At 52.8% G+C, this 23,677-nt stretch overlaps 2 protein-coding genes across 2 annotated transcripts; one reads left to right on the top strand and one right to left on the bottom strand.

Annotated features, from left to right (window-relative positions):
• Positions 1 to 5,632: 5,632 nt before the first annotated feature.
• On the bottom strand, positions 5,633 to 11,394 carry HINFP (histone H4 transcription factor). The gene is made up of 9 exons (XM_009942251.2): positions 11,125 to 11,394; positions 10,678 to 10,904; positions 10,358 to 10,469; positions 9,732 to 9,884; positions 9,050 to 9,127; positions 8,836 to 8,956; positions 8,579 to 8,717; positions 8,157 to 8,281; positions 5,633 to 7,454 (listed from the first exon to the last, which is right to left on the bottom strand). Exons 1-9 carry the CDS (start codon positions 11,285 to 11,287, stop codon positions 6,971 to 6,973), a joined length of 1,602 nt encoding a protein of 533 aa, XP_009940553.2. The 5' UTR covers positions 11,288 to 11,394; the 3' UTR covers positions 5,633 to 6,970.
• A 416-nt stretch (positions 11,395 to 11,810) lies between these two features.
• On the top strand, positions 11,811 to 23,062 carry POU2AF2 (POU class 2 homeobox associating factor 2). Its single transcript, XM_009942252.2, has 7 exons — positions 11,811 to 12,050; positions 14,286 to 14,423; positions 16,321 to 16,399; positions 16,616 to 16,719; positions 20,969 to 21,011; positions 21,752 to 22,047; positions 22,661 to 23,062. The coding sequence occupies exons 1-7, from the start codon at positions 11,811 to 11,813 to the stop codon at positions 23,060 to 23,062; spliced, it is 1,302 nt and encodes a 433-aa protein (XP_009940554.2).
• Positions 23,063 to 23,677: the final 615 nt, after the last annotated feature.

Here is a 23,677-nt window from a genome sequence, read left to right as displayed (position 1 = left end):
CCGCCGCCGCCCCGCGCCCGGCCGTGCCGCCGCCGCAGCGCCCTCCGCCTCGCCCTCCTCCGCAGACAAAGGGGCGATGCCCGCCGCGGGGCAGGGGCACGGCTCGCCGGCAGCCGGCCGGTCCTCAGCGCCGACGCCCGCGCTGGGCGCTGCCCCCGCGGGTCCCCGACCGGGGTCTCCTCCCCATCCCTCCGCAGGGCTGGGCTGGGCTGGGCGGCGGGCGAGGCGGGAGGGGGGCTCTCCGCCCCAAGCCAGCAGCGGCTAGCGGACCCCGGGCCCAGCTGCTCCGCGGTGCCTCTCTCCGCCGGCTTCGTCCCCGCTGCCGCTACCTGTCGGGGCGACAGGATGGGCTGCCCAGGCGGGCAGCACCGCCAGGCAGCGAAAAATCCGCTTAAAGGGACCGGCCCTATTTCCTCTCCCCGCAAGCCACAAGGCCCCGAGCATCCCAAGCACGCAAGCCGGGGGTTTGCCAGCCCTGTCTCCGCAGCCCCGCAGCACCCCTCCCGGCTGCTCTTCACATATATGGAGCAGAGCCCACGGCAGCTCCCTCCGTTGCCACCTCGGCCCAAAACCCCATGGGGCCTATACCCCCTAAGCTCACTCCCACCAGGGATGCTCCTGGCCCCCATTGACCTGGGACAGGGGCTGCATCACCACGCAGCCACCCCAACGGGGACACAGCTGGGTGAAACTTGGGCTGCAGCACTGAGGACTGCCTGGGAAGCCCACACCAGGCATCAAGAGCCAGGGCTGGTGGGGTTACAGCTGGCCTCAAAGGGCCTTGATAGGAGGGTGCCCCCCCAGGGCTTTTCCCCCAGCACGCACTCCCCTCCACAGCTCATCATGGGGGACCTGCCATCCCCCTGCACCTCCACCCTCTGCAGCACCACGCCTGGCTCCATCCTTACTGTTACTCACACCTCTCACCCACCACAGCACTTAAACACGAAAGACATATGGAAATGAGTGGCACTAACAGGAGTATTAATTAAAAAACCATCTGTTGAGCCACTGAAAGCTTTCCCCTTCCACAATCAGCCTTGGGCTGGGACAGAGCTCAGGGCAGTGATTTAGGTCCTTGACGGAGCAGGGCGCAGCCAGAAGAGAGACTGTGGGGCAGAGCAGCCCACAGGCTGGGCAGGGGGATGGCATAATGAGGTATTCGTGGAGCCAAGCTCCATACAGAGGTCTTAAGACATCTCCTGGAGCAAAAGGCATGCCGGACCCACCCAGTTTGCTCTGCGTTCAGCATGCTGACTCCCTTCCCCAGGGCATTCACTGTTGGCTGTTCTCAGCTCAGGCCCCCTCCGTGCAGCCCAAAACAGCCCTGCTTCCCTGCAGCTAAGCACAAGCAGGGTCTGGGAGTAAACCCCCTTGATACTAAAGCCCGCTCCTTCTCAATTGCTCGAGGCTGGGTGAGGAGCTCCTAAGATGAAGCTGGTGGCCATGGAGCAACTGGCGGCTACTGCTGCATCCTGCTGTGGAGTTGCTTCAAGATAGAAGGCCAGCACGGATGGGAGTCCAGTGCCCAGAAAGGCTTGGTGACCAGTGTCATGGGCACATTCAGCATCCATCTACTCCCCAGCTAGGACCCTCCTACAGTGGCCTTGACCATAGCTGTTTCCTTATGGTCGCTCACACGTCCGGGACAGTATCAGTGGCAGAGGCATCCTGTCCTGGCTCTGTCATGTATGTCCAGGGCTCTGGGGAAAAAGCAGGCAGCAGAATCTCTTTGCATGAGTGGAAAACCTGGGTGATTTCCTGTAATTGTATTTTTAATTACCCATGGTGGTGCTGCTGGCCATCCAGCTCCCCTGACAATCCCATCACGCTTGCTCCAGACCACCTTCTCCTTCCCTGGGGGAATAAAAATTCTGGCTTTTCCATTGCTGCTTCAGAGGGAGCCAGGGCGGTCCCCAGGGAGTACAAGACTGTTCCAGGCTGGAGCCAGGTACCAGCATCAGCATGAACGCAACCCACTGAGCACTGCCCCAGCGAGAAGTGAAGGGCCAGTGGGGAGAACAAAGAGTTTAGGGAAGGGAGGCTGGTCAGAAACCCACTCCTGAGAAGAAAGGTGGCATAGCACAGGGTTACAGCAGTGCCCATGATGGCTGCTCCTGCCAAGAGCCACATTAATTGCAGCCATGCACAGGCTAACAGGCCCCACGGTAAGCAGTGAGAGCCCACAGCCCCAGCTCCCTCCTCAGATGCCCAGAAGGAGTCATCGCGGCCCCACACTCCAGGTCTTCTTCTCCAGCTACAGGACCGAAGAGGGCCCTGCTGTGCTCAGGACACTCCCCTTCTATCTCCTTACCTGTCTTGGCTGCAGGGCATCGCCTACAGTGTCTCTTTGTAGCCCCCAAGCTGCTGGAAGAGAACTCCCGGGGGAAAGGGGCTCGCAGGGCAAGACTGTAGACCCTGGAAGGAGCATGCCCTGCAGCCAGTGTGTGGACCAGGCCACAGGAAAGACTTTGTACCTGGGAGCCGAGACCTTCCCCCATGCAGCTAGCTGTCCTTGGCCCCAGTGCTGCCAGGGAGGCTTTAGGGCAGTTTGTCCCACTGAAACACCTGATTCCTCAGCAATAGGTGGTGCAGCCCTGGTCAGGCTGCTATGCCCTGCGAGCTCTGCCCGTGGCATGGGGATACTGGGCAGGTCCCATGCTTCAGCTCTGCCTGATGGCTGCAGGAAGCACAGAGGGCAGATCTGCCTCAGCCCAGGAGCTGCCTCGTGTGCAGGAAGACCTGCTGGCGAGGAATCACAACCTGCAGGACAGATGGGATAGATACTTCTGCAACAGGCACAGGCATACATGCTGCCTCCCCCCCTAAAAGGGGATATGAGCCTCCTCTAGGAAGCAGCCGGGCAAACGGAGGTCGAGGCACCAACGTCCCCAAGCCCAGCTGCAGGAAATGCAGCTCCCCAGCGCCGGCTACTCACAGAGCATTCCCTGCCGCTGGAGAATCACAGGAAGGGGCCAGGCAGAAAGGCAGCCTTGCGAGACAGACAGTCCAGAACGTCTCCTCTCCTCTCCTCTCAGATGATAGCCTTGGGATGGACAGAGCTTGCAGAAGGAGCACAGCAGTGGAGACACATGAAAAAGGGAAGCAGACATCCAGGGTGGAAGCCCCCCTTGGTGTGGGGCCAGTGGCCAGAGCCCCGGACCGCCGAGCTCTACCCAGAGGAAGCTGTAAGGAGAGCAAGAGCAGCAGATTCTGAGCTGTTAGGCAGTCCCCAGTTCTCAGTTCCAACCCTTCCCAAAAAATGGTGAGACAGTCCTTTACCAAAGGTGGGCCAGCCACTACCAGGACTCACCGCATGGGACGTGGCAGTCACACTCGCACACATCGCAGCGCAGGAACCAGAGGGCCCAACCCGAGTGCTTGGTGACACAGGCTGAGATCTTGATGCAGCCGTGGTTCAGGAAGGCTCCCAGATGGGCTTGGGTGCTGCAGGAGGAGGAGCACCTCCCAGTAATGTCCCGCTCACTGATCTCAATCCGACCTCGCAGGCAGATCCCTGCGAGAGCAGGGCCAGAGCACATCACAGGGTGCCCACCAGCGCTACCACCCTCCTGCAGTAGGCTGGGGGACCAGAGGGATCGGACACGTCTGCAGCCCTCCTGCCTGCTCCCCGCACAGGCAGGGTGCCCCATCGGGCTCAGCGTGGCATCCAGCAGTACTCACGGAGGCAGGTGGGCTTGGGGGTCCAGTGGCCGTCGGGCTGGCAGGCACTGGCTGGGTCTCCCAGCAGTAGGAACCCAGGCCGGCAGCTGTAGCGCACCACCGAGCCAACCCACCAGTCGTTGCCGTACACCACTGAGTTGAAGTCCGCTTTGGGTCGTCCACAGTTCACTGGGGACAGGGAGGTTCCCGTGGGCAGCGCGGGGCTAGCACCCTGTGCAGCCTGCTCAGCAGAATGGCAGCCCAAGGCAATGCACCCGGACAAGGTTGCAGGTCCTGGGCGAGGACCAGGGTGCTGGGCAGGCTCTGCGGGTGCCCCTGGCTGCGTCCCCTTGTGGCTCCAGGGCTTGGCTTCTGGAGAAACTCCACAGACGTGTGCATGGCACAAAACCTGCCCTTCCCAGGCTGGCTGTGCCAAGCCCTGCAGCCATCCCCAGGGCCCCACCGGTCTCTCCCCTCTGGCTGTACCTCGGCAGAAGGACTTGTAGCCCAGCCAGCAGCAGCTGCCATTCCCGCACTGGCTCCTCTTCAGCTCCTTGTGCTTCCCCTTGCAGCCCCCCAAGCAGATGGGTGCTGTGCCAGACCAGTAAGTATCCAGGTCTCCTGGTGCCGCAGAGAGCAACGCAGAGCAGGGCTGGGGCAGGGGGCCAAGGATCACCCTTGCCGCCAGCTCCCCAGACCTCAGAGACCCGCAGGGAGGTGGTACAAGCTCAGCGAAGGCTCGTCTCAGCCCACCCCCCAAACCCTGCTGTGGTGAGGAGCGTGTCCACTTGCGTCCCCTGGCTCTACTGCAAGCCAGCTTCCACTTCCCCTGTGCCAAGCCTTGGTACAGGGATGCGACAAAGGTCTTGCTCCCTGCTCGGGAAGACCGGTCCAGCCAGGGGCCAGCAGCTCTCAGGCACCCTGTAAGCCCCTCTTCCCCCAAACACCCTGTTACCTTCTGGGTCCTCGCAGGCGACCAGCGTGACCAGCACAGCGAGGAAGAGGAGGCCCAGTCCCATAGCACACACTCTGCTCTCCTCCCTTTGCCCCTCAAACCAAAGGCCCTCTCTCTGCTTGCCCAGGAGAAAGTGAACTTGTTTTCCATACACACAGGACAGGGGATGCTGTAGGACATGGGAGAAGGGTGGAGACATTCTCTTTAATGCCAATCCTCTCCCAGCAGATAATCTCTGGCAGATTACCCTCTCTGGACCCAGTGTTTAAAGGGCCAACTCCTCCCAGCCACCACAGCCTCGCCTCCGCTCCCAACACCTAGCACTTGCGTAGTGCAGGAGTGCTGTAGTCCGAGATAATGCAGGCACAGCCGTGGCTTTGGCAGCAGAGCCCCAAGGTTTGCGTGTTGGACAGAGGGCCAAGCTGGCAGCACCGTGAATGCAAACCTGGCAGAATGCCCTTCTCTCGAAGGTATCCTCAGCCCAGCTCTGCCAAGTACTAGGGAGCAAGGGCCAGGCAAGGTGGGGAAGGCTGGCAAGACCTGGCCACATCTCACTCTGGCAGCCCAGGGATGCTCTCCCCAGAGCAGCAGCATCCTCCTGCAGTGCATGCTGTCAGGGCTGCTGGGACAGCCAGCTGCCTCCCACCCTGCCTCACCCCCAGCACAAGGTGCCCAGCACACGGCCCCGGCTGTGTTCCACTGGCCCATGGGAGGCACTCTGCCTGCACACCTCTGGAGAGAGCGGTACTGGGGTGCAGTCATGCTCATTGCACTTTACACGCAGATCCAGCCCAAGGAAGCGTTCCCACACAGGCTGCAGCGGGCAGCTCTGCCCACTTTGTCCCTGCTCCTTACCCAGCCCTTGTGAATGGCAACTGCAGAGCACGCTGCCCTGCTCCCAGGGCGCAGGCCAAGGGGCTGCTCTCATCACCCCATCCCAAGGGCACAGCCACAAATCATACCCACAACGTTTGTAATTAGAAAGCGAGCAGATGGCCAAGGGTTTAGCATAAACTTATTTACTCCGTTAACCTGGAATTCCAACAGCTTTTGCTGAACTGCTTGAGAAAGAAAGCAAGGCAAAAAAGTCAGTGTGCAGCCCAGGAGATCAGCAGGGCACCGTCAGGGCAGTGAGGGCCCGAGTGTCATTCCAAGGACATCAGCTTCACACTGTCCTCATCCAAGGCACTTGACAAAGGGCAAGCTGGCTCTGCTCACAAGCCCAGGCTACTCTCTATATTCAAAAAATGACATTGCAGGCAGCTGACATTCATGCCCTGAATAAGGCAGCAAAAATCAAACCCACACCAGGACAGCAGGAAACAAGAGTGCCAGAGCTAAACCTGGCCCTCCAGTGCCACTTCTGGGGATGCGGAACACCGCACTCTCCAAGGCAGTCGGCAGCTGCACCAAGTGGCAGCACGTAGGACCTGTCAAGAGCTCCTGGCAGCTCTTCAGTGCCCACATCCCACTCTACACGCTCTAGACAACTCAGTCTCATCCTCTCATCACAACACGCAATGGCTGAAACAGACACCAGACACTGGTTGGCCTGGCAGTCTGACTTTTATTTATCTTACCAAAGAATACTTTGCCCAACCAGGAGCCCAAACCCCAATGTGGGGAGGAAACCCAGGGAAGGACAAAAGCAGTAAGAATCTCCCAATCCCCCAGTGCTGCAGGGTAACAGTAGCACCTCCAGTCCTCTCCTCCCAAAGATCAGAGCAGTGTAACGGGATCAGTGGTGCAGGCACCACCAACAGCACCAGCTGAACGACCTAGGAAAGGTGATGTGCAGGTAACTGCTGATGAAGGCAGAAGTAGAGCATGCCATCCTTTGGAGAACAAAGTACGGACAGGGGAGAACAGGCCTGCTAAGGGCCACACGTCTCCACAGGGAAGAGGCTTCAGCCACAGTGCCTGCTCAGCACACCGTCCCACCTGAGATCCTAGGTGAGGAACAGGCTCAGCAAGGGCTAACAGATGCACAGCAGCAGGGGCCACTTCACCAGTGAGTGACCAAGAGGGGAAGGCCTGTGTCAGGCTAATGCCAAACCTCCTGGAGAGTCTTGCTAGTCCTTGCCTAGTCTCCAATCCCCAAGAGGACACAGACAGCTCTTCCCAGCTCAGATCGCTCCACACCACAAGTGAGAGAAACCTGTCCTTCCCCCTGCCCCACGCTGACCAGAACCGGCAGCCAGTGAGGCTGAGGCAGCGGGGGGGGCAAGTTAGCCAGCTGCAGGTAGGCAAAGACAAGCTCAGCCCTCTCCCCCAAGCACTGCCCAACCTCCCCCACTGGCACCATCCCATGGAGGCCCAAGTTCTCCACACGCGAAGAGGCCAGTGAGCACCTCACACGATCTGGATGCCCAGCTCCTCAGCTGTCTTCTGCAGACGGTCCATGACATTCTCCTCCAGCTCCATAGCCAGCCCGCCGGGTGCTGCCACCTGCTCCTCTGAGGACGCACTGGCCATGACATAACACACAGTCTCATTCTCCCCATGCTCGTTGGTCCGGTTCACCACATGGATGATGGGGTTGGCCGGGGTGCTGGGTTCTTGGTCCGATGGCAGCAGTGCTCCTGGGAAGGCACTCGGCCGTGCTGGCTCAGGGTTGTCAGCAGAGCAAGCTGCCGGGTGCAGCGGAGCCTCTGCCGGGGCCTCCAGAATGATGCCCTGCAGGTTGCCCTCACCCTCAGACAATACCACACACTCAGTCGAGCCATCCAGTGCCTCCCCCTGCTTCTCTCTGTCCTTCAGTAGCTGCTCTGTCAGCTCCACACTCTCGTAACGCACCAGCTGTAGCCTCATGTAGCCATCCTCATGTTCCTTGTACCTGAGCAGAGACAGGCAGTGGTGATGGCGCCAGTCACACGGCAGCCCCTTCCCAAGAGACAGGTAGTAGTCTGAAGCAGCAGCCAAGGAAGCAGTGCTATATTCTAGGTTCCAACGCCCAGTGCTACACAGATGATACCAGGCAAGTAAGACAAGAGCCCTTCAGCCCCTACCCCTAAAAGCACATCCATGTGGCAGTTTCTGAGCTTTCTGCCAGGCCTCTATCATCTCCCAAGCCCATCTCCTTTCACCACTCTGTTTCACTGGGAGCATTTGAAGTCCATCCTCTTCCCCTCCCAGCTTTTAGGCTCTGGAGTTTCCTAGAGAGGATATAGCAGAGGCATCTGTCAGGAAATTGACCTGCAGCAGCTCCCTCTAGAGTGGGACACCTGGACCTCACCCCGGCCAAGCTCAGAAGCATCCCACCACATGCAGCAGTGATAGCACCACTGCTGCCCTTGCCCCTAATCTCTGACCCACTGCTGGAGCCGCTGCCCAGGACTGCCCTGTCGCTGTGCCAGATCCCACTAAATGCTCGCTGTCCAGTGCCTCCCAGGCACCAGGAAATGGGTCTGGAGCACATTACAGGCAAACACCAGAGCCCAAGCACTACCAGCTCTCTGCTCCAGCAAGACGCAGGATGCAGCTCCAGCTGTTTCTTGCACTAGAGAGGAGCTAGTGAGGAGCTAAGGATGGGCAGTACCTGAAGCGAGGATGCCCCGAGGGCCATTTGAACTGGTGTTTCTTCCTGAGGTGGACAGTAAGGTTGTTTCCACGTGTGAAGCACTTGTCACAGACATGGCACTTGTACCGAGGCTCTGAGTCACCCTGCAGAGCAGAGAGAGGGATGTGAATACCCCATGAGCCTGATCAGAGGGCCTGGTACCCACGCATATGCATGGCAGGAGGAATCAGATTCTCTGAGAAGACTGACATGATGTATCATTGCGGCAATAAGAGAGGAATGCAACCTGATCTCACACTCTTACAGCCCTGGTCAACCTGGGGCACTTCACATGACTTTAGCTTTTTTCCTCATGCTTCTGTACAGCATGTTGCACTTAGCGATTCCCAGCCTCACTAGGAGAGAGTACACAGCAGAACAGCGCTCTGCTCCCTTCCCACCTCATGGACTTTCCGGTAGTGCAGTTTGATGGAGCAGAGGGAACGCGCAGCGAAGCTGCAAGCCTCAAACTCGCAGTGATAGGTTGGCTCTTTGCTGTGCGTGTCCAGATGTTTCCTCAAGTCAATGAGATTCTTGCAGCTAAAAGGAAATGATAAGGGAACAATGCTGAACACTGTGCAGCACGCGTGCACACACACACGTGCACAGGGTGTTTCTCCATCTCCAGCTTGGGAAGACGGAAAGCCCTGCTCCTCACCTGTAGTCACAGTAGTCACACTTGAATGGCCGCTCCTCGCTGTGCCGAAAGCGAATGTGATTGCGCAGGGAGGAGGGCAGTGGGCAGGTCATGTCACACAGAGGGCACTTGTAATGGTTCACTGTGTGAAAGAATGGGTGGAAAACATTATCACAAAGGAGGGGAAAGCACACACTCTTCAGAGCCTCAGCTGGGAGAAGAGGCCTTTACTCACCATGGTTCCTCATATGGTCACGGAGCAGCCTCTCTGTCGCAAACCTCTTGGAGCAGTGAGAACACTGAAACCTCTGCTCTGCAGCATCAGGGTCAGGGAGAAAGAGGAGGGGGTGGTGAGAAAAGAATTCAAAGCAGAGAGAACAGCACAAAGAGCAGCAAGTGAGAAAAAGAGTTAAAGTGGAGCTGGGAACCCTTCTCTCCAGGCAGACACAGCAGACACTGACTACAAAGCCAAACAAAAAAAACCCACTTGCAAAGACCAATTTGCCTCCCCTTTGCCCAGCCTCCTTGTGCTGCCATTGCAGGAACTGAGAAGCAACCACCACACACACCCCCGCCGCCAGCACAGCACAAGGCAACGCAATAAGCAAATTCCAGTCCTGCTGCAAGTGCCCAGCTGCTGCCTTTGACTTCAGTCCTGAGTCCCTACAGGAGGAACAGCTCTGGCTGCAGCACTGTGAGCCCTGTGCAGCCTTGTCAGCCTCCAACCCTCTCACCTCTGCAAGAAGACACGTCTCAGAGATTCATCAGTGTCTCGGTTCCCAGTCATCAGAGAAGCCAGGCTGTTTCCAAGCACACGCATGCCCTTTGCTCACAGAGAACAGGCAGCCCTAGCAAACCAAATGGCCCAGCCAGAAGGCTGCTCACAACCCTTTCCTCCCCCGCCCTCAGGAGCTTACGGTCCAGTGCAGTCTGACGGCGGATATGGTCAAAGAACTTGGTGTTGTTGGCGAACATCCCCCCACAGGTAGGACAGGCCACCACCTTCTCCTGCGTGTGGCTGCGCAAGTGCTCCCGCAGTTTGCAGCGCCTCTTGAAGGTGCAATCGCAGTCTAAACAGAAACAACAACATGCCATTAAGATCTTTCACACATGGGCCACAATCCACAACCTGACTCAATGGCAGGCTTCTTGCTTCTGTTTTGACCAGCAAGGATCAACTCCCTGCTCCAAATAGCCCAGAGAGCAGGGTCACAGCAGGGTGAGATCACTAGAGTACAAACAGCCCACTGCAAGCAGCTAAGGCAACTGCACAAACACAGGAGAGATAAATTACTAAAAAAATTAAACTAGGGCCTTTTCCTCTAGGTACTAATTAAATATAAAGTTCAATATTAAGCACTCAAATGGATCCCCTGAGGGAAATTCTACAGGAATATTGCACTGTTAGGACCACGCGCACGTATTTTTGAAGTTCAAGAGGCTCTCTGAAACCCTGCCACTGAGCGCAGAGTTCTCCTGTACAATGTTTGCAATTCAGCCCTGTGCAAAGCTCTCTAGTGAGGCCCTGAATGCACCCACTAACCTTTCCAGCCACAGAGGACCACGTGGTTCTCCTTCCCTGCTGCCTTGTACTCCGAACAGAAGCTGTGATCCTCCACATGCCGATAGAACCACTCAGGATTATCAAATGATCTCTATTGGGGAGCAAGGACAGACACAAGAGGGTGAAAAGATCAGCACGAGCTAGCCTCAGCCAGAGCACAACAGGTGCTTTCACACAGGTACAAAACAGCCAACAGACAGGCATGCAGGTGAGCTGCAAGACAACAGCGGCTCTCCTTCCCTTGGCCGCCACATCACAGATAACACACTAGAAAGTGAAACTGCATCGCCTGTTCTTACCTCACAGTACTCCCACAGACACAGAAAGTTCTCCTGGATCTCAGGGATGATATTGCGGCTCTGGAAGTCCAGCTGGCAATGGCTCACATCTGACTGGCTCTGCAGGGCCCGTAGCCCCCACTGCTTCAGCTTAGTGTGGTAGCAGTGGAAATAGACATGGCGAATAAGGTCAGCTGAGCTCTCCGGGGAACAGAAACCGCATTCCTGCCACAAACACGTGTATTCCTCTGCAACACACACAGGAGATACAGAGGCCATGATGGTCTGACGGAAACTCTCCACATAAAGCTCAAGTTCCCGCAGACAAACACCACAGCTGTTTGTTGATGAGATTCATCCTGCAACAGGCAGTGACGCTCAGGCAGGGGAAGGTTTTCTCACAGGGAAGTATATGAGAGCACAGGGAGGGCTCGCGAGCTCCAGCGGTCGAGGCTGCTGGCTCCTTACCGAGAGGGTCCATCTCATCCCGGTGATCCCCGGGAAGGTGCTGCTGCAGGTGCTGGGCCACGTGCTCGCAAAACTCCTCCATCTTCGAGGCCACGTAGGTGCACGCCTCCCACTCGCACTGCAGCACCAAGGCCTCCTTGCCGCAGGCCCTGGCGGGCGGCATGGCCGGGGCGGCCGGCCCCGAAGGGCAGGGCGGAGACGCCGAGGGCTCCCCTCGCCGTCGCGGTCACCCGCTGCCCGAAACCGGCCCGGGCGCTGTCCGGCAGGCCTCGGCGAGGGCAGGGGCGGCCCCACGCTCCCGCATCGGCGGCCGGAGCCGGGGCTGAGCCACCGCGGCGGGCCCGGCGGCCCCGAACCCGCGGGCGGGGCACGGGGGAGCCCCCGGCAGAGCGGAGCGGTCTGCCGCGCCCCGCTCACCCTCCACCGGCCCCGCCGGGGGGCGCCGGAACCCAACGGACCGCGCCCGCCCGCCCAATCGCAGCCGCCCCCGACGGGCCGCCTACCAATCCCCGCGCAGGAGCCGGGTGCGCGCGTGCAGCGGCCCAGCGGGCCCGCCGGGAAGCGGCACCGACTCACAAAGGTTCCCAGGCCGTTTGGGGCCGACCCGCGAGCGAAATCGCTTCCAACACCCACGGGACCAGCTCGCGCTGGGTTTCGGGAAGCCCGCAGCCGGGACCGCTGTCGCGATGATAAGATTGCGCTTTGCGGTGGTGGAGCGCGAAGACCAGCACAGGCTTTGCTGCTGCCACACAACGTTAATTCCAGATGCCTCCGGAATCGCCCCTCGCCTAAACGAGAGAGTCCTCGCGGCGTGGAGACTGCAGTCAAAACCCACGCAACTGGGCATCCCGGCCGAGCGCCAAAGACAAAACCCGTCAGTGCTACGGTTCCTGATGGGAGATAATGCAACATACTCACTTTACTCGGTAATGACAAGACAGACTGAAATGAGATTTTGAATTCAATAAATATACATTGACTATTACATCTGCTGTTGCAGGCTTTTGTAACACAAAATGGAGATACAATTCTCAAAGTTTGCCTGGGTGCGGGTAAATGCCACGCTAAAACCACATGGGACTGTATAAAAAAGCGTGCCTTGCCAATACACAATTGCTTCCGTAACTCCTGTCATACACACTGGCTTGCCCCTCTGATGTGAATGGAAAGCATGTGCCAAAATTCACTAAATTACACAGAAAATCTGGGTCTGATGCTCTTTCAAATGAAAATGTAGGGTGAGAAACAGATCTCATCTAAAAGAAGGCTAGCTGAGATTTTATGCTATCTTTGTTTGTTTTCTGCAGGGATCTGTTCCTTTCAATGCAATTATTTTGCAATCAGTACAGAAAACACCTGGACTGGCTAGACAGTGCAAAGCTATTAGCTTGAATGGGGATGGGATTTAACTTGTATATCCTAAGTAAACTATATAGATATCTGGCACAGGAGACAAAACTATCTGGGAAGCCTGCCACGAGGCAGGTGGCAAACAAAGCCTATTGCTGACAAAGCCAAGACAGCCCTCTTCTGTTGTGACTTCACATCTGTCCACACTTCCCCGATCCGCTTGGTGCTTCCTGCCTGTTCTATTACCTGTCAGCCAAATTTGAGACAGCTGTGGATATCCAGAGAGGGTGGCCAGGAATGGACAGGCCAAAATAAGACTTGTCTTTTGTAAGAGGGCGTATATACATGGTGAAAGACTCTGTATACAGGAGCTCAGGTCTTTTTCCATGAACTTGGTTATGTCATGTCCTCTTGGTCCCGAGCTCCATGTCTGAGCAGGCAGAATACTGGAGTCATTCTACAAGTTAAGAAAATTGGGAATTCTTCAGGATGCTATTTCAGCTCTACCTTCCTCACTTGCCTCAATGGCCTGAGCAGATGCAGCCTTTGCCAGCTGCTGCTCTTTGTATTTGATTTTTCTTCTGAAGGAAAAGAATAATTACACATAGAAAAAATAATAGCCTTCCCCAGGAAGCCAGTTCGCATGACAGGACAAATTATCTCCAGGCCAATGCTGGGGAAAGCACATGGAACTACAAAGAGGGACAGATCTTACCTGACAGACCCGTAAGCTGGCAGCAGACTCTACAAGAGGATAAATATTTAATTATGAGAAACATTTGGCACCAGTCTTGTCCTGCTCATGTAAGATGAGCACAATGCTGCACACCAGCCCCCTCTGCTTGTACACAAAACACTCCAGAGATCTTCTGCCTCACTGCAGCCTGTCCTCACCATATGAATAGGTTGTGCTAGCCATGTTGCGGGGAAAATGGCTCTCTTACAGCAAACGCAGACATGTTTCAGAACTAGGATATAAGCTACGGTGCTTAAAGAAGAATTTAAAGGCTTAACTCTGCTTCTTGGTTCAGATCTTGCAGAAACAGAGTTGCTATCACTTGGAGGCTGGGAACAGAGAAATGGCTACAGCATGGCTGGCCAAAAGTCCCTTTAATCTGGGTCCAGCAGCAGTGTAAGAACAAATTGTTTCCCGGCTGCTCTTTCTCCTCCTGGCACCTCACTGTAGACTAACCTCAGACTTTCAGAAAGGGGTCCCCTTGCTTGATACGGGAGCCAAACCCTGGCCTCCCCCCAGGAGCATGTGGGTCTGCTAACGGATGCTCCTGCCAGTCCCATGAGCATGCTACCCATGGGTATTACCCCTCTCCCTGCAGGTGCTAGTGGATGCCATGCAAAACCCCCTGGGTTCACAGCATCCAAAGATCCAGCTTTAACTGTGTAATGCACAAGCTAGCCTGTGGGCTCCCACAGATACAGTATTACTCCCCAAGTAGGCTCACTGTGTGCATCTTCAACAGCATGTGGGTATCTCATACTTACACATGAGAAGACACTCTTATCCCAAGCCTTGTTTTTCCAGACAGGTTCCTCACCTATAAGGAGATGACTCATCACTGCAAGACTTAGAGCCTTTCACATTAACCCATTAATTTAATTTTTCTGTCAGTAAACCTCAGCTCGGTTTTCATCCATGAAATGTCAGCTCAGACAGGAAAGAGACTCTTTGGGAATGATCCACACTGACCATGCAAATTGGAGTGAAACACACATCAAAAGATTTGCATTTAAGCAAATCCCAAGCAAGGTATCATGGAGACATCACTAAATTGTACAAAACATATTTTCATCAGGCTCAGCTGGAACTTTACCAGTGGAGTATGAGCACGGAATTCACTCTGCTCTGGGAAGATCATGACGGACAGTCCTTCTCTGAAGTCCTGCAGAATCTGAGAGCTGGGACTTGTCAGCAGTGGCAACAATGGAAACAGGTGAGTTTCAGCACCTTGACTTTTCACAAGCATAAGGATGCATCTTCATGGAAATATAAGGGAAAGAACATACTGTGCCACCCCTGGGCTCATACTAAAAAAAAAAAAAAAAAAAAAAATCAAAAAGAAGAATTGTCTAAAATTGATGCGTGGCATCTTTAGTGTCCCAAGAATTTAATAGTATCTATTAGCATGTTCCACCTTCTCTAGGCTGAATTTATACTCCTTCACAATGCAATGTTTTTCCAAAAGGCAGTTAGATTGAAGTGGTGCAAAATATGATTCAATTTGCTTGAAAATTATATAAACTCAGGCCTAGATTAGCATTCCCTTCTCCAATGCTGCCAATAGCAGAGCTATCTGGAGTTTTAATAGCTCAGCATCAGATCCTGCTGAATAACTCACTGAAAGCAAGAGATTTAATTACGTGAGGTTGGACTGCTAAGCTAAAAACAGGATTAGAGGACAAAGCCATTGCATTGCTTACAAGAATTTGAGCAGACGAATAACTGTGAGTATATGAGTGAAGTAACTTCAATAGCACAGCACCCACGTGTAAAAGTAAGGAGGTGTGGTAGTGTTTTTCTGATGTCTTAGGAAATGTTAGGAAAACGGGACTGCAGAAGTACACAGCATCAGGGCTGTGGAAAACAGCCTGGCTCAGTATACAGATTCCTCTCAGCTGGAAGAGTTGACATCCATTTCTGGCTGTGTCCTGGCTTGTCCACAGATACTTGCTGGTTGGAATGCAGACTCAGTGTTCACTTCTATTTTGACTATTTTCATCATAACATTTTTGGGGCACTGTCTCTTGCAATGTGTTTGCCTTGTGCCCAGTCTTGGGTGAAGTCTGTCTGGTTAGTACTCAAACACCAAAACCAAGCTGCAGTTGCCCAAAATTGCAATTGCTAAGGCCCAACAGAAAACATTTGGGGTAACCTCAAGCCTGCATTGAGATTCTGTGTTCTTTAGACCCTCGACTCTTGCCTTTCTAAGGTCTCCACGTATATGTGCACCTGGGGACACAATGCCATGCGAATGAAAGTGATAAATGGAGCCAAATGACACATGCTGAAAAGCAGAAGGGCAAAGTGATAAATCACCATTTGAGAGATCAAATATATCAGGTGTGGAACGGTTATTTGTGTTCCTTCAGGAAGACATGACTGCATGTTTTCCAAGGGATTATCTTCAAAGCTAAGTTCTTCTCAGGAAGGTTTCAATAAAAGTCCATATGGACACTCCTCCCTGGCTCCACAGGTGCGAGCTCTCTGTTTGGGCACAGCCGGCTAGCCAGGATAAAAGAGCTGTCCCTAGTATTGTACGTCGTACCTCCGTCCTGTCACTTGTGCCAAAACACCTGTACACAAGGCAGATCTCGCAAAGCTTTATGCAGCCAGAGGAAGAGGACAGATGCCTCACACCAGAAGTCATGCAGACCCTATGGATAGGTTGTGCTGTATTCCACGCAGGTCAAGAAAACAGAGCCAGGCCTGCTGTCAGACTCTTGGGTGACACGGCTGCGACACTGTACCCCTCTGTGCCTTCTTCGATAACCTTGATAAAACAACAGAGACCCCACGTACCTGTCTTTACTTGCTGTGGATACACAGCAGACTGAGCAGCCAGCTCCTTATTACTTCCTAAGATCTGCACTGTGATTCACATCACCGTTTAGAGGAGACACTCCAACTGTCTGGGCTATTTCCACCTTTGCTGCACTGAGATCAAAGCTCGCAGAGTGACGTGCTGAAAGCCAGCAAATTCAGAAGGGCAATGAGGGGCTAAACCACAGCATCTCTTTTGAAAGCAATGGGGGCTGTACAGTTAAATCAAATTTTGCTAATCCAAAGAGGAAATGTAAGATCCCCCAGAGCTCTCTTCAGAAAAACAAAAGCCAAAAGCCATCAGCCAGACATATCCGTCAGAGAGAGAGCCACAAGGAAACCACGTGGCAGCCACTGCTGAAAGGCAGGGTAGGGCACCTCAATCTTTGCTCTCTGCAAATGAGTAGCCCTCACTATTTGGCTCCTAAGGGATGATTTTGTATTAACAATAGCAGTCTTATATGCTTGCTTGCTTCCTTCCTAACCTGGTGTACAGAGGCAATGAATTTGTTTCTTCCTTAACAACCTCTTCCAGATACTCTATGCTTTCACTGAACTTCTCTAATGCTCTTTCCATTCCCTCAGTCCCTACAGATTTTGGCAAACGGGTGTACCAAGGAGTGCGAGTAAAACACACAGTCAAAGACCTTCTTGCTGAAAAACGATCCAGGCAGAGCTCCCGCTTCAGTGTAAGTCACTTCCCACCCACTCACGCCTCCCCCCCCAACCCCATTTACTGTATTCTTTTTAAATTTAAACCAGAAGAGTCATGTCACGTAATCCTGTCGTTTAAAGGGCATTTATTTTGAGTTCAGAGCACTGCCAATATTGACAGAGAAGAGAAAAATATTTGCAGCACGTGTGCCGCAAAAGATCACAGAGGGGTCCTTGACTTTTTACATCAGTGGACCTTTGAGGGATTAAAGTCCTTTTTTGTTCGTTTGTTTGAGCAAATCAGTAATGCTAAATTTCTCATTCCTTTCACATCCTGCATATTACACCTTTTCAAGTCAACTTCCTTTTTCACTAGCCACAGTTGAACAACTCCGTGCCACAAAAATAGATGTTCTTCCCTGAATGTTGTGCTTCTTCCAGCTCCTCTCTGGCATACTAGAGTGCCAGGGGAGGTGCACTGATGTTATGGTCTGGAAAGAGGCCAAGCATCAGTTTGTAAGAGACTATTCATTTTTAAAGTGGCTCTATGGCAACAAGAAACCTAAGTCAAATTACAGTATGCTGCATTGTTTTTTCTCAATTACTAGACAGAAAAGGGCACACAGGAGGGAACACAATATTGCAGGTGGCAGCACATGGCATCCAGTGACACATTAAGCCATGCCCTGTGTTCTCTCAGGACTCACTGTTACCAACCAGCAGCACTTCACTTCCAGGCTGATTGGGAGCAAGGGGGCCACTAATGGATGAGGAGGTGCAGTCAAGCCACTGAAACTGTGTCCTGGAAGGAAAGTGTGGGAGCAGAGACCCGAATTACTGGCAGCAGAAGACACATATTAGGAGTTTTGATGTTCTTTTCCCCCCCAAGCCATTTGCCTCAGACTTTTTGCCTTTAGCAAAACAAAGATACCTCAAAGGGACTTTCAAGTATTTTTCTGACTGTTACTTTCATGCACCTTAACTCTGTGTAACAAAATAGGCAGAAGAACAGCATGGACATTACCAAACAAAGCAAGATCTAGCCATAAATTTCTTCAGAACCTTCAGCTTATGCAGAAAGGCAGAACCCCTGAGCCAGGGACAGTCATTTGGAAACACACGCTCCCACCAGGCAGGTGTTTGGGAAGACTTCTTTGGAGAGCAGCGGGAAGCAACTGCTGCATTTGCACTCACTGACAAAACAGATCCTGTTGATGACTTCTCATGCTTTACCTGCTCCCTTTCTGGAGGCGGCAGCTTCAACGGCTGCAATCAAAAGTCCTAGGAACTGTAAAACACTTGCTGCTTGCTTTATTGCCCTTTGCTTTGTATTCCAAAGCTTAGCAGTTTGTGTGTCTATCTAATGCGAAATCAGTCCTGTTGCTAATTCCCTACAAGAGACGAAAAATTATTGTGCAGTGCAAACATCCGTATTTGCTTGAACATATCACGAAAAGAACAGCTGTAAACGCAGCTCTGTTTATCTGACATAATATAGTGCAGAATCAAAGCAAACGGCAGATAACTGAACACCCCTTTGTATGTTTATGATGCAGTGTAATTTAGCTGCATCTTTTGTTTGAACATGATCTTTGCTCCAAAGTCAGTAGCCTTTGTCGTGCAAGGGGAGGTCTGTGGAGGAGATCTCTGCTGTTAAGGAAAGGTCATTGCCCATCAGAGGTGAGCTGCTGGGCTGTTTACTGAGGCAGTAGAACAGCAACAAATTCTCAACAGCCAGGCCCTGCACATGTCAAATGATAGGAAACCAGTGTGTACTGTGATGAAAACCACACAATTTGGGCTTCTGAGTTCCCACCAATTGCAGTGCAGAAGGGCTTGGTCCTGAGCTTTAGAGAGGATCTGACAATTTTTTTCCTTTAGCTCATCTACCAAGTAGGCAAGAACCAGCAGTTACCCACTGCATGAAAAACATATAATCCTCTTTTCTCAGATGGGGAAACTGGTAGGCACACAGATGAAGCACTATGCCCAGTAGCACTGAGAGGCCAGGGACAGATCACATGGCAAACTTGCTGTCAGCAGACCAGTGAGCTGCTCTTCCCAGACTGAGCTTTGCTTTTGTTATTAATTTTTATTACTTCAGCTGCTGTACTACAGATTCGGCCCAGAGAGGAGATACATTGAGACCAAAGTACAGTCAAAGGGCACCATAGGTCTCCATTGCAGGACCAGGTCAGTATTTTTACCTGGACCCTTAAATTTACTCACCAAGGCAGCCTTGGAGCTGAAAAACGCTCCTGGGTTACCAAGGCAGTGAAGCAACACAGTCTCTGGAGTAGCCCCAGCCAGTATCTCTGCCTGGTCATGTATGAGGCAGGCTGAGACCAAGCTTATCAGCAGTTAAATATGCTGTGGGCTCAAGTGATGCTAAACAGACACACTGATGTGTTGCAGAAGATCCAGTTACCCCAGTCCCACAGCACTGAAAGGAAGTAATGCAGGGAGGAAATGAACTAATAGACTGAAATTAAGTCAAGCCATTCATCCTCTGATAAGGGGCCAGGACACAAGTGAAATGCAGGTCTCTGCAAGTATGTGGGTGCCTGCTATGATGAAGGCCAAAGATGGGCTGCTGCATAGGCTCTTGCAATTTAATTAAGGCAGGTAAAGCCCTTGCAGCTAATGTCAGCTCTGTGGATATCCATCATAGGTGTGTGCAAGAGGACCTGCTGCCTGTGACACACAGTCAGATAGTTTCAGTGGCTCTTGAACAGACAGGATCAAAGATGAGCTTAGATGCATCGGTAGTTTGAAATACTTCACAATAGATGCTGGCAGCAGTACTCAGGGACATTCCTGTCCCTCCGGCGAAGCATCCCAGCTCTCATCACCACAGTCCTTTGACCTATTGGCACCATCTGTGCTACCTGCACCTCCTAATTCAACTTTTTCCTTAAACACAGCGTTAGGAGTGCCAGACAACAATACTAGACTACTTCCTGGTGGGTGTTAAGACTGGGCTCTTAACACTAAACAGAGGCCTGCACCGTTGCTTTCGAAGAGATTCCTCCTCAGTGAATGCAGACATGAGCTGGCTCCAGGACACGATTACCTTGGACAGGCAGGGGAGGTGATGGGGAAAAATGCTGAAGCAGGAGAAGATATTACTGAAGTGACATGCCTGCTGAGAGAGGGGTGTCTGCTGAGACCACATCTGCATGTCGAGGCTTTAGCTTTGCAGGGCAGTGTGCATTACCAGCTATGATCCTCACTGAGGTCTGTGGCCAAAAATGGCCCAGCTGGAGACGGGTGCAAGCCCCAGCCCTGATCCTGCAATATGAACCCTCTCATCTGCCCGCAAGCCAAAGGGCTCCTTCCCAACACCTCCTATCACTCCTGCAGCCCATGTGACTTGTGTGGGCTCAGAGCTCATTTTCATGATGGAACAGGGAGCAGCTGCAAACATCCCTCAGCACTAAAAGGAAGTCCTAGCACTGGCAAATTTAATTCAAATCTAAACCTCTAAATTTGGTTGCTTGCTATGCCAGGAACCTCTAGTTTGCACTATGCAAAGTGGAAATAGCATGCCACCATCACTGGCCAGGGCGACAGCACAACTGAGGTAAATGCAGCTGTGGGCACTGTGTTTCTGCTCTGTGGGATTGGAGGTCTGGAGACAGAACTCAATGAAACCCCACGTACAAGCTCTGCTCCAGAGGAGCAGATGCCTTTGCCGCTGTGAGCAGCAGGGTCATTCAGGGCTAATTCCCCCTTACCTAGAGACCAAGAGGAGATTATTATTAACAGCATTGCTGTAGCACCCAAATAGGAGCTAGAAACAACAGCCTCCTACACAAAGCCTGCTTGTTCTGCTAGGAGGGGCCAGCTAAAGTGGCTCTGTGGCAGGTAGATGCGGCACAGGAGACCTGGGCTGGAACATGGGTGGTACAGAATCTGCCTGTTTTGACCAGCCAGAGACTTAGATACCAGCTTATTGAGACCGGTTTTGCGCCAGCACCAAAATGACTGCTCAGCATTATGCCTACATTAAGCGACCCTGCAGTACATGAGAAAGAAGCCAGTTATCTTTATATATCTACTGTTATCAGCTCTACACAATACCTTCAAAATCTCATCTTAGCCTACATCTGCTAATATCTCAGAGGCCCCAGGCTTGAAATCTTGTAGTTAAGCTCTTCATACTGATAGCACCAAGGCTCAAATAGTGCATCTGACTTATGCCAACACCTTCCCAAACTACATGCTTAGACAACTGCCTTGCTTTGAAAAGACATTTTTTTAACATGTCTTTATCTTTTGCAGGGTAGCACCAGCACACCGCAGTCATCATTCGTCCAAATGCCAGGTGAGGTTTTCCTCCGCCAATAAAAACCTTCCGTGCAGGTTGGACAGTTGACATTGCTCCTGCCTCTTCTTCTCCAAAGGACAGAAAGTAAGCAAAGGAGCACTGGAGCAGGGCCACCCCTCAGAGAGAGCCCAGGAGGAAAGTAATTGAAAGAGTCAAAACAGAAACAGCAATTACAAAACAAAGGCCCCTGTAGGCTTGTATGAAATTCCCAAAGAGAGGAAAGAGAGATAATTAAAGCAGTTCCCACCTTTTTTTTGGTAGAGGTGCTACACAGAACACCTTCTTTTCCCTCTGTGTCTTCCAGTTTTCCCTGGAGCTAAAGAGAGAAGGTACAAAACCAGGAGCTGACCTGTTTTGCCCCTGGAGCTCTTGGGCAGGGAAAGTGGAGTGAGGCTGGAAGAGAGGCAGGTGGTTTTGCAGCTGTAACCCCATTCTCCTCCCCAGGAGTTGTAGCTGGCAAAGCTAACCTCCATCCCCCCGGCCTCATACTTGAAGTTTTCCAAAACACATTTGGTTTGCTGCATGTGGAGGTCATCAGCTGGATCAGGGCAGTCCGAGGTGCTAAAAGCACTTGGGCTGACACACCTGTTTCAAGGCAGGATTGACTCCTGCCCTGGGTGATGCTAGAGAAAAAAGGACTTGAGTTTGCACCTTCAGAGGTGCCCATAGCTCTATGGCTCCCCATGTGCTGCTGTTACAGTTTCACTTTAGCCAACCCTTTTTTCTGACCATGACAGGCTCGCCTACCATAGCTGGTTACTACAGCGTCAGGAGATCCTTCACAACCGAGTTGGATTTCCACAACACAAAGCAGTTTGTCAGTGATGTCTACTCATCCCCTCTAGGGTCCAAGCCCTTCTCATGCGATTCCTCTGCCACTCAGGGCTACTCGGCACTTCTGGACCCGTATCTCACCGACCAGTATGGGGATTACCGTGCTACTTCCCTCACAGCTGGTACCAGCTCCTTCTTCAGCCCTTCTGTGCCCCCTCTCCTGCCATCCTTCCCTAATGACACAGCGCATTTCCTACTAGTAAGTGAATCTATGGTTCTCAGTCACCCAATAAAAGATTACCCAATTTAAAGCTGGGGTTAAGTCAAGGGGACTCATGCAGGAAGGACGTGGCTGTTACAGGAAGCAGCCACAGCACAGCACCCAGCAGATGGGGCAGGGCTGAGGGGGAACTGTTTTTCACTTTGTTCCCACACTCCATCTAATTGTCTCCTCTTCCTGTTGGAGACCAGCACCTAAATTAACTACCTTCCCTGCTCCCCAAAACACCTACTCCATTAAACACCTTAAGTTTCTAGAAACATCTTTTGTTAGCTCTAGGCAGTGGCCTATCCTAAGAGCCAGTTCCATTCACACCCTCAGGGCAGAGCGCTTGCGCTCTTCAGGGTCAGGGCTGGTCAGTCCCACCAGGAGCCTGTTCCAGGCCTTGCCCACTATTCACAGCATGGATGTTTCCTTTCAACAGTTTTAAAACCAAATACTGCTCCAGAGCAACAGAAACCCTCATGAGTGTTCCCAGCTAGGCTCTGGGTATAGCTGAGCTTGGTGAAGCCAAGCTAGATATCCCGTGACCTCCAGGACAAGCTTTTATTCTTAAGGGTGTTTCTTGCCATCTCTCCCCCCTTCCATGCAGAGAGAGCCCTGGGAGCAGACCTCACCCGACAGTCTCAGCCAGTCGGATGGTGCGTGCTCAGACCCTCTGCAAGCACAGCCTGCCAGCGCCAGCTGCCTCTCCTCACATGAGTCTGGAGGCATTTCTCCATACCGAAGCTCAGGTTGGACCCCAGCCATCCCTGGAGCCCAGTCCTACCCTCTGCATCCTCTTGAAGATGTCCACTACTCCCCCAGCTATGCTGCCACCTCATCCTACTCCTTCTCACCATTCATGACTGTGGCAAATGACCTTACCGCCAGGATGAGTTACCTCTCGCCAGAGCAGCCCTCGGAGATGCCACCCCTTCACGATAACTCTGCCTGGGCAAAAGAGGATGGAAGTCCCATCTGGGGGACTTACGAAGGCCGGAGAAATTACTGATGACACAGAAGAGCTGGAGGAAAAGAAAAACAGACCATTACCAAAACAAAGTAATTGTATGCTTTTTCCTAAAGCTGGTCCTTCAAACAGAGGATGCTAACAACTTACAATGCTTTGTGCTCCGTTTAGAAATACAGTCACTTGGATATACCACATTTAGCTTATAGTGGTGCCTTCTAGTGCCTTATGAAAGTCATTGCTCACAGTCCCGCTGTGCTACAAGTAAAATACACAGCCTGAAAAATATCTGCACTCTATGGGCCTTTCCTACAAACAAGGGTCTCAGGTACCTCTTTTCAGATGCTGAGAACCTTAAACTACATCTACAGAGCAACATTACCAGAAGATATTTGGGTAGGCTGGGGAGCAAGGCAGGGGCTGGGGGAAGACCTCCTTAACAGCACAGAGCCTGTATAATGGTATCTGGTTACTTAGTGGCACACATGTATGTTCCTAATGCTAGCACGCTGTGCACACGTCAGTGTCTAGGGCAGCAGCTATGGCCAGAGCAGCAAAGGCATAGCATGTTTGAGCCTACAGCACAGAAGGTTACAACCAAATAAAGCTCACCGTGCTGTGCCAGGGCCTGGCAGACAGCTTAGGGTGTTGGCAGGG

Source organism: Opisthocomus hoazin, chromosome 24, assembly GCF_030867145.1.
Source record: "Opisthocomus hoazin isolate bOpiHoa1 chromosome 24, bOpiHoa1.hap1, whole genome shotgun sequence".
In the NCBI taxonomy this organism is placed as follows: Eukaryota; Metazoa; Chordata; class Aves; order Opisthocomiformes; family Opisthocomidae; genus Opisthocomus; species Opisthocomus hoazin.
Note: the sequence above shows the minus strand (reverse complement) of the source record. Positions and strands in the feature narration are given on the sequence as shown.

Coding starts and splice junctions, on each gene's coding strand:
- POU2AF2 (XM_009942252.2), top strand. CDS start 11,811: ATGATAAGATTGCGCTTTGCGGTGGTGGAGCGCGAAGACCAGCACAGG. Junction 14,424..16,320: donor AGTGGCAACAATGGAAACAG/GTGAGTTTCAGC, acceptor GAAAAACAAAAG/CCAAAAGCCATCAGCCAGAC. Junction 21,012..21,751: donor ATCATTCGTCCAAATGCCAG/GTGAGGTTTTCC, acceptor TGACCATGACAG/GCTCGCCTACCATAGCTGGT.
- HINFP (XM_009942251.2), bottom strand. CDS start 11,287: ATGCCGCCCGCCAGGGCCTGCGGCAAGGAGGCCTTGGTGCTGCAGTGC. Junction 10,905..11,124: donor GGATGAGATGGACCCTCTCG/GTAAGGAGCCAG, acceptor TGTGTGTTGCAG/AGGAATACACGTGTTTGTGG. Junction 8,718..8,835: donor TGTGACTACTGTGACTACAG/GTGAGGAGCAGG, acceptor ATTTCCTTTTAG/CTGCAAGAATCTCATTGACT.